The sequence below is a fragment of the Catharus ustulatus genome, chromosome 9 (assembly GCF_009819885.2).
Source record: "Catharus ustulatus isolate bCatUst1 chromosome 9, bCatUst1.pri.v2, whole genome shotgun sequence".
Lineage (NCBI taxonomy): Eukaryota > Metazoa > Chordata > Aves > Passeriformes > Turdidae > Catharus > Catharus ustulatus.
In genome coordinates, this window is record NC_046229.1 from 29,053,207 (window position 1) to 29,063,264 (window position 10,058).

At 53.2% G+C, this 10,058-nt stretch overlaps 1 protein-coding gene across 1 annotated transcript; it reads right to left on the minus strand.

Annotated features, from left to right (window-relative positions):
- Positions 1–801: 801 nt before the first annotated feature.
- TMEM121 (transmembrane protein 121) lies at positions 802–2,779 on the minus strand. Its single transcript, XM_033067482.2, has one exon. It carries the CDS (start codon positions 2,734–2,736, stop codon positions 1,798–1,800), a length of 939 nt encoding a protein of 312 aa, XP_032923373.1. The 5' UTR covers positions 2,737–2,779; the 3' UTR covers positions 802–1,797.
- Between the last annotated feature and the right edge of the window lie 7,279 nt (positions 2,780–10,058).

Here is a 10,058-nt window from a genome sequence, read left to right on the forward strand (position 1 = left end):
GCCCATCCCCAGCCCAGCCCAGCTCATCCCCACCCCACACACCTGCCTGGGGAAGCACATCCTTCCCAGCCCATCCCAGCCCACTCCAGCCGCCTGCCAGGTGTCTTGGCTTGCAATACAGGATGTGCCCAGCAGTTTGTATTCTATCACCAGCTGTTAAACCAGGTGAGGCAATGCTCTTTATCTTTTTCACAACCCATCCTCCCTCCAGGAGATCTCTCCTCTTAATGGCCACTGAGTCCCACTGCATGACTGATAAAATTCCATCATCCCACTGGGAGATGCTCCAGCCAGGGGGAGGAGCCAAGCATTTCCTGCCCAGATAAAATCTGAGGTTTGGAACATCAGAGCAGCCTTTTCCACTGGATTCCAGAGGAAAACCAGACCCTTCTACATCATCACTGGACCTTTGGAGGGAAACTGCACCTTGTGCAGGAGCACTGCTCCAACTGAACCACATCTGTCACTGCAGGAGGATGCAGCCACCATTGAATGGGACTGCTGCCAACACCCTGCCTGACTGACGGGGTGTCAGGCTGGATTCTGACTCTCTCAGTGTTTTGTTGTTTTGTATTCCTGCATTTTTGTTTTAATTTTCCTAGTAGCGAACTGTTATTCCCATATCTTCGCCTAAGAGCTCCTTAATTTCAAAATTATAATAATTAGGAGGGAGGAGGTTTATATTGTCCATTTCAAGAAAGGCTCCCGTCTTTCTTAACCTGTCTTTCAAACCAAGACACCAGGGCAGCACATCCTTCCCATCCCATCCCCATCCCAGCCACCTGCCCAGGGCAGCACATCCTTCCTGGCTCTTTTCTGGGGTTTGGGTGGGGTTTTTTTTCTTTTTTTTTTTTAATATTTATTTTAAAAATATAGTAGCTGTGGAAAGCAGCCCTCTTTATAAACACTTGATGCCGGAGTGAAATGCATCATTGCCATCCTTGTTCCTAATCCCTCCTGGGTGCCTGTGCCTGCCAGCAGCAGTGCCGGGGGCTGGGGAGGCGCTGGGGCTGCTGCAGGCAGAGAGGCTCTCGATGGCAGGGAGAGAGAGAGAGAGAGAGGGAGGGACCCTTCTAAAAATAGAAATATTGTGCTGAGTCGTTTGGAGTGAATGAAATACATAAAACACCAGCATTAGATTAGCTTTAGCTCGTCAGATATTGCTGCCAGCAGAGTCTGCGCAGGGCTCGGTGGAGGCTCAGTCCCCTGGGCCCAGGCAGGGCAACCACGGTGGCCCCAGCCCCGCTCCCCACTGCAGGGCTCCCTGCCCTCACCCACCACTGGCCCACAGGGCAGCCTGAGAGCCCCCGGAGCCGACATAAATAGGAAACTGTAAACACAACCATTGGAGAGAAGAGACATCTACGATCACAGGGGTCACTGCTTCAAACGCCCCACCCTCCCCCCAATCCACACCCCTACGCCCCCACTCCGTAAAAAGGTCTCCAGTTACAAAATCTTCGATCCGGGCTTGGAGTAAAGGTGAGGTGCTCGGGGGTACAAAGGGATGTTGCAACCTTAGCGGTCTTTGCTTGGGAGGGGAGATGGCGACAGGAGGGGGACAGAGGGTCAGGTCAGCTGGTCCAGGTCTTTTGCAAGTCCATTTGGTTTGTCGGGAGGACTCCTAGGGTTATACCTGAGATGAAGACGCCTAGAGGACACTCCATAGCTCAATCGGAACGCGGTCGGTGTTTCTGTGCCCAGAGGAGCCGTCGCTGCTGGGGTTTGTCTGAGCAGCATCACCCCTCTTCCGCTCGGCACGGGGCCGTCTGAACCAGCGCCGGGCCGGGGCACCCCTCATGTGTCCAGGATCTCGCTGGTGGGTGACGGCTCGTGGGGGATGCCCTGCGTGCTGTGGATGGTCTGGTTGTGCGACAGGGAGTTCTGCTGGAGCTCCAGGGCGATGGCGTTCTGCGGGAACTCCTTCACCTGCCGCTTGTACTCCAGGAAGGTGCACGCCTTGGTGGCGATGGCGATGATGTTCTTGCCGATGAAGATGGTGGAGACCCTGCTGTCCTGGAACAAGATCATGTTGATGGCCCGGATGAAGATGGTGACGATGTTGATGGTGACCAGGCTGAGGACGGGGTAGAGCATCATTTTCTGCGGGGCGATGTGCTCCCCTTGCATGCTGATCTCGCTGAGGGACACGCAAGGCAGGATCAGGAGGAGGATGTAGCAGTAGAAGAACATGAGCCCCTCTGCCCAGATGGGCAGGCCGGTCCTGTGTGGCTCCCACAGGTTGGCCTGGATGTCCAAGATATCCAGCAGGTCGAGGGCCACCCAGAAGAGGCGTCCCCGCAAGTCCTCCTTCTTCCGAAAGGTCCGTATGTACTCCATGCTGTCCAAGGCCACCAGCACCAGGTAGAGCCCCGGCACGCAGATGGAGAGCAGCAGGGTCAGGGCCTTCCTGGCCACCGTCTCCAGGTTCTTCTTGTCCGCTTTGTAATTCTGAAAGATGAAGTACAGCTTGATCTCCAGCACGAAGATGTAGAGGAACCACAGGATCATGGCGTAGCCCCGCTTGGCCGTCTTCACCTCGGCGCCCACCCACACGGCCACGTAGCGCAGCACGATGAGGAAGCAGATGTCCCCCACCAGCACGATGATGCAGACGCCGATCTTGCGGGGCCCCTGGTTCTGCTCCACCAGGTAGGCGTCCATGAAGGCCATGCTGGTCATGATGACGATGGTGGTGAGGCAGACGTGGCGCCGGTCGGGCGGCGGCAGCACCATGGCGAGGCGGGCGGCCCTGCCGGCGCTAGGCGAGCGCTCCCGGCGGCGCTGGGCTGGGGCACATCCGCGGCCGGCCCAGGCCCCCAGCGCCGCCCTGTCCCCCGCGGCCACCCCGGGCAGGGGCGGCTGCAGCAGCAGCGGCTCGGCCGGCAGCCCCGCCGGGCCAGGGTTTGGGGCTGCCCCCGCAGAGCCCAGGCCGGCCCTTCGCCCCTCGGCCGCTGTGGTGCCCTGCAGGCACCGCGGCTCTGCCCCCAGCCCAGGGCTGGCTGAGCAGCCCAGCCCCAGGCACCCTCCGCCACCTGCAGCCAGGGCTCACGGGTGTGCAGGGCCTCCGGGAGGAACGTCCCTCCTCTCTGCTGGGTCCCCCATGGCTGTCAGGCTCTCCAGCCACCCTAGCACGCCCCAAATCCTGGTGTAGATCCCTGGTGACGGAGCAGAAGGGGAGCTCTCCCACGTTCTTCCAGGGTCTGGGGCGCTCCTGCTGTGTCCTCACAGGGAATCACCTTCACCCCTATCCCCACAGGGCTGTGCTGGTGTCCTGCTGCTCCCAGCTGCACACACATCCCTCCATTCCTGGAAGAGACAGCAGAGAACAAGCGTCAGGGTCCCTCTGTGCTGACCATGGAACAGTGGCTGTTGTTATAAGTACATATTATATTATATATACATATATACAATATATACACATACTATTGGCTTTTTGCAAATATTAAAATGAATGCTAAATGTATAATGCTGGAGAACTTTGCTGTGTGAATATAGCTTCTTTTAGTTCTGCTATTAACAAAACTTAGAAATAGTAGTGTGATAAATACATATCTTTTTCTTAGACTATAACATGGTGATGTAAAAAGCTTTTGTTCACGTAACTAAGTCAGAGAATGGTAAAAAAAAAAGATAATCAGGAAATTTGGATTATTGGATTATTGGACATCAGACCCCCAGAGAAGGAATTTATTGACCCATGAGTTCCTGCAGAGGTGCCAGCCTGGATAGTTCTGCTGAACTACAACCATGGCATTCCACCAGTTCCTGAGCAGCTCACAGGGTGTGGGGCACATCCTTCCCTGAGCAGGGTTGAGGTCAGGGCAAAGCTGACACCCCAGGGTGTCCCAGCAGCTTTCTGGATGGGCTCAGCTGCTCATGGACACAGCTACTCCTGTGCTCACCTAATTAATCTGTTAATCTTTTCAGTGCAGAGAATGCACTCCCAGAAACGAACAGACAGGTCCCAGAGCAGGCAGAAATGTCATTGAAGTGTTTTTGTGGAGATAGACCATGGTCACAGCCACAGAGGCTGAAGGGAAGAAGCCAAGCCCGAGGAGCTGTAAGCCATTAAAAACCTGCCCTACTTTGCAGCTGCTTATGTTTATAGGGCCTCATTTAAATAAAAGCTGGATTCTCTCCTGCTTCAGGGAGACAAGAAGAACAAAGAAGAGAAAGTGGGAAGCCAGATGAGTCAGAGCCAGCCCTGCCTTGTGCCTGAGTAGGTGGACAGCAGGGATGCGTGTACCTGTGCCCTGCTTTCCAAAGGATGCGGTGCTAGGAAATGTTAGCAAGGGACTTAAAGCTGCTGCTCCAGCCGGGACCCTCAGGATGCTCTTCTGAGTCTGCTGCCAGCAAGGAAAAACCAGCGTGTTAAAATAATTCCTCAAGCAGGAATTGCTCAGAAAGAAACCAAAAGAGATGTGGTGGGAATTCATGAGAGCTGCTGCTTGGTGCTTCCCAGGCAAGGCAGCCCCTGCAGCCCTGCTCCCAACAGCAACAATTCAGAGCTGCCATTTGGGGCTTCAGTTTGCTCCTTCTCGAGGTTTTGGATAAAAATATACAGTCATTGCCTTAAAACTCGTGCCAAGTTTTGCAGGGGATTTATAGCCAAGGATAGATAATTCCAGATGAATTAGGTCTTTCAAGAGGGAATGGTGGCTTTTTTTCCCTTTCACCCTGTAAGGATTTATGCCTTCCAAAGACAGCGGTTATTTAAAGGGCAGTGGGTTGCATCACAGCACGGTGAGGTTAGGAAGCAGCTTGCCTGTAAATCCTGCCCTGTGAGTTACTGGTGTGGTCTGGGGAGCTGGGGGAAGGCACAGCTCTCTCCTCATGCCTACATGAAATCAGACAGAAATCCCTGTCCTGCCTCCTGGTGAACACCAGGCACTCAAAGGTAGTTTTTAAACAACCATCATTTTGCAACTTTTAAATAACTCATCGAACTGTGCTGAGTGAGCAGGACAATAACCACATCAGACAGACACAAACACAGCTGAGGCAAATATTTGTTTGGACAAGATTCACAAAATTCTCTTCCTGCAGGAACTCTTGGAAATGAGAGGCAGCCCACCTGAACATAATGAGCTTGGAGCTGTGGATGTCAGTGAGCCAGGCTGGCAGCTTCCTGTGGGAAGGGATCTAACAAGAGGGATTTTTTGCATCCCTCTTGGTGCCAGGACTCCCACAAGCAGGTACTGAAGCGATGCTTCACTCTTGGCAACTTGTCTCCTTACCAGGACAAAATTCAATCCCTAACTGCTTATTCTCCTCTACTTCTGCCCTACTCCAACAGCTCCATGGTGCTGGAGTGAGCACATGCCCTCAGTGACACCCACAGTGTGTCCCCTCAGTGTGTCACCTGCTGACAAGGCACAGCCCAGGGAACTGAATGGCAGCAGGGAATGGCAGTGGGGAGCAGCAGCATGTCCCCTCTCCATCTCTGGGCTGTGCTTGGGGACATTTCCAGCCCAGCTTCCCTCCAGGATGGGAGAGGCTGCAATGGGAATGGAGGGGGCTGCTGATTTCCTGGAATTTCCTGGATTTTCCTCACTGCCCTGCTTCCTCTGGCACGGAGGGGAAGGAGCAGCACTGCTGCAGCCAGCCCCTGCCCTCTTCCTCTGCTGCCTCTTCTCTGTCTGTTCTTGGACTTGCACCTCTTTTTCCCAGCTCTCCTGGATGAAAGGCACTCATGGTTACCCAAGGCTGTGTGGTCATAGCCTTGCTCCAGTGGTTTGGGAGGAAATAAAACTCAGCTTTTCCCTGTGATGCCCATGGCTCACTGTGTTGATTAATTACTGTGTTGATTAATTACTGCTAGCTCTGCCCATCACAGTGCCCTCCTGCCCCCACTCCTGGCACAGCAGCCTTGGGGTGCAGGAGCTGCTGGGATCCTCCCACAAAACCCCATCTCCCAGACTGGAGGGATCCTGGCAAAAACAGCATCATTAATGCCAGCAGGCGCTTCCCAAAGCCCAGCTCTACCTGGCAAATTAATTTAAATTATTGATGTGATTTGAATCCCGTCTATTTTTAAGAAAAGGGAGTGAGACAGAAGTGTACACAATGCTGCTTCCCAGGTAATTAGGATGCCACCATTGCTTAAAGCTTCATTTGCACTTTAATTGCTTTGATTTATTCCAGTTTTCCCTGAGTGTAAATCCAAAGCTCCTGCTCCAGCAGGGCCCTTTCCCACCTGGCAGCATGGGGAGGATCCTCTCCTCAGGATTTGGGGGCAGCTGTGGCAGAGCCACCAAGGTGATGGCATCACTCCTGGCAGTGCTCCAGGGAGCCCTGCTCTCAGCAGAGGCTGGGTATTAGTGGTACTATCTTATTTTATTTTTTATATTTTATTACATTATTTTATATTATTTTTATTAATTTTTATTTTATTTTTTTCCTTATAGTATAGTGAATTCTGCACTAAAAATATTTTAGCTTTTAACAAGCTGAAAGCAAGAAAATGGAGCTTGATTTTGCTGGTTACAAGGTTTTTTTAAAGGCAAATAGCCTAATTAAAAGTTAGCATTTATGTTATTTATGCTTTTGACTCAATGACTAAATACTTGTGGTTCGTAGTGTAGGACTTTTTAGAAACTCTAAATCTGCTTGTCCCCGAGCCTTTGCATGCTCCTGCTGCTGGTTCAGCCTCTGAAAAGCTGAGATTTCACCTTCCCCACTGGGGCAGTCCCATCAGAGGGACAAAGGGAGGGAGGATGCTCCTGTGCCCTGCCTCCCCTAAGGCAGCACCGGGCTCTCAAGAGCATCCTGTGAAGGAAATGAGATTGAGGAAGATTTTTCCGGACCCTGCCCACTAATTGTGTCTGAAGGAGGAAGCAGCCCACTCGCTAATGATTACAGATCATTTACTGTGTGGGCACGTCAAGGGATGGGGAAAGAGCTGCAAACTGTTCCTAGAGCCTGCTCAAAATAAACAATGCAATGTCAGAGGAAACCACTCCTTGTATCCTACATACATATATATATATGTATATCCTGTGAGTGCATCACCTGTGCTCTCCTGCTGCAAACCCCCTCAGCCCCCTCTGGGGCTCATTTCAGCCCCCTTCCCCAAAAACAAACACAAGCAGAAGGTACCAGAACTGTTGCCTGAATAGGAAAGAAAATCAAACCACCCTCTCCATCACATCACTCTGGGGTGGGGAAATGCTGCTTGCCCAAAGCAGAGCGCTGCACAGGCTGGCTGCATGGATGGATGGATGGATGGATGGATGGATGGATGGATGGATGGATGGATGACCTTTTTGCCTTTTTGTTCCCAGTTCTGTCCCCCCACATCCTGGTCAGGGCTCTCCTGCTGACACAGCTGCAGCTGCTGGGAACATCTCCCCATTCACAAACACGCTGAGTTTGATGATATTTGACAGATGTGTCAACAAAAAAAAAGTGCCTTTTCAGATGTTTTGGGTGTTTAAAAATAGTTAAGGGAGGTAAATGATTCATTTTGACTTGTACATAAAACGTGAAATTATAATACTACGTTTTGACTCTACCAAAACAATTTACTGTGTTCCCAGCAAAGAGTTTCTGCAGAGGAACTTCCTGGTGTTTCCAAGGTGGGTGCATTTTCAAGATTTTGACCTAATCTGGGCCAAACCCCAGATATAAAAGCACCAAAATCCCCCACGGTTCATTGGTTTGTTGCCAGAAAGGGCACACTTGGCAAACATCTGTCTGAATGTGTGTTTGCCACAGTGAGCTCAGTGAGAGCAGGTTCTGCTGGCAGAACCCACCCTCCTCTCCCTGCATTCCTTGTCACCCTTCAGCAGAGCTTTCCCCACTGCTCCTGGGGCATTTCCCTCCCTGCTGCCTCCTGGGTGTGCTGCTTCCCTGCCAAACCATCAGCATTTCCCCTGCACCACTGCCCTCCCAGTCCCAGGGCTCCTGCAGATGCAGGGCTTGCCCCTGCTGGGGAAACTCGACCCAGCTATAATCCCTTTTTTGGTTTTTGGTTGGGGTTTTTTTTGTTTGTTTGTTTTCCAGGCTTTCTCCCCTCCTTTTTTGGAGATGCTGCTGGATTTTATGCTCCCAGCTCATCCCAGAGGGTGCTGTCTGTAGCTATAACTAACACCCTCACTTTCCCCTGCTCAGCAAACTGGCCTTCATCTGAAGGAGCTGTGCCATCCTTGGGCTGGGAACAAGAGTGCTTCCTGCCCCAGGCACAGCAGGGCTGAGAGTGCACCTGCAACCCGCAGTGGAACAAATAATCTTGCTAAAATCCAGCAGCACTCCACCAGCTCTGAGCTCTGCTGGTGCCCTCCTGGACAGAAAGGCTTCACTCAAGTGGTCAACAAGTTTCACCTGCACACAAAGACCCCAGCTTGGATTTTTCCTGTGCCATCAAAAGGCATGAATGCCAACACCAGGAGCCAGCCAGGCCAGGAGCACAAAACTTGGATCTGATTTCAGTAGCCTGAGGATGTACTTTTGTGCGTGAATCACAACCATGTCCTCAAATAACCTCACACTGTCAGTGCTGGGGAAAAGGAAATCGTGGAGCCAGAGCAGAGTGCTCACACAGATGCTTTCCCCCACTGCCTGCTGGAAATCCCTACAGATGGAGGATGGAAAACTTCCTGCTCTTGCTCATCCCTGTCCTCACTCTCCTGGGTGCTGGCAGAGAGGTACAAACTTCCCTGAGTGCTGCTCCCAGCATCCCCATCCAATCCACTGGGTGCCGGAGAGCCAGGTGGGAGAGGGAACCGGCTAATTAAAATAAAATGAAAACTGGAGTGTGGAGCTATAAATAGGAGAGCACTGGGAGTTTCCTGCTGCTAAAATCATGCTTGTGGGGAAGGAGATGCTGGGAGCTCTGGGGCAGAACTCTGGAGATCTACCAGGGAAGATGCATCTGAGATGTGCTGGCACCTCCTGCCTGTGTGGGAGGGTGCTCAGACAGGGATGACTCTGCAGTGCTGGCTGCAAGGATGAGGGCTGGCATGCACAGACCTGGGCACAGAGTCACCTGCTGGCTGCTCTGCCCTGGGCCAACCTGCCTGCCAGACTGACGAGGGGCCTCTCCTCTTCTATCCTCTCTCACCCACACCCTGCAGGAAAGGCTGGGGGTGAAAGTGCCTGGTGCAGGTAAAGCAGGGCAAGCTGCAAAGGGAAGAGCTGGGAGGGCAGAGAGGTCTGACCCCCCATCTGCACTCCTGGAGGTATTGGGGACTTCCTGCACTCGAGCAGCTTTAGGGAGGTGCTGCTCCAGCAGCTGTGACGGAGTGGCAGGACAGCAAGGATGGCTCTGTGTGTCCTGCTCTTCAAGAACTCCTGTTCCCCTGGAGTCCCCAGGCAAGCAGGGTGCTCCAGGGGAGGAGGGGGTTTCAGCCTCCCAGAGCTGGGCAGGTGCCTCTGGAGGCCAGCCAGCTCCTACACACAGCAAGTGGCACCTCTGCCCTCCCTGGCAGTGGCCCCCAGCTCATCCCTGCTGCCAGGCTGTGGTGGCACAGCAACAACTGTGCCCCAGCTCAGGGTTAGGGGAGCTGGGCTGAGCTCAGCAGGCTGTTGCTGCCGTCAGTCTGGCCTTTGATTCATAGTGATTGTTCTCTTATTTAACAGGAGGCAGCTGCTGGCTGTTCTGCTGGAATGGAGGAGCAGAGCCCAGTGGCTGTGATAAAAGGAGCTTGTGTCTGCTGGCTCCCACCGAGCCTGGCATGGCCACCCTGTGCCCAGCCCCACACCTGGGCTGTGGGACATGTCCCTGGGAGGGACTCAGCCCCACCAGCACTGCCAGGCTTCATGAGCAGCAGATATGGGGCATCCAGATCAGCTCTGGGGTGATTTTGTTGCTCTCTGCTCTCCCAAGCCACCCCGAGGTGGTGCTGCTGGTGATGCCTGCCTGCTTCCCACAGGAGTTATTTCCTGGTCTGCGCCTCTGAGACCTTCCTGAGAGCCTCTCCTGTGACAATCCTCTGGTGACACCTGACTGCTCCCCCAGGCTTAGGGCAGCCATCTGCCCTGGGAGCAGGCGTGCTGCTGCTCAGCCTGTTGTACTGTTAGCTGAGCCAGCCCTCAGGAGATGAGAGGTGAGGGCA

Bases quoted from the DNA above. Each gene is read 5' to 3' on its own strand.
- TMEM121 (XM_033067482.2), bottom strand. From the start codon at position 2,736: ATGGTGCTGCCGCCGCCCGACCGGCGCCACGTCTGCCTCACCACCATC.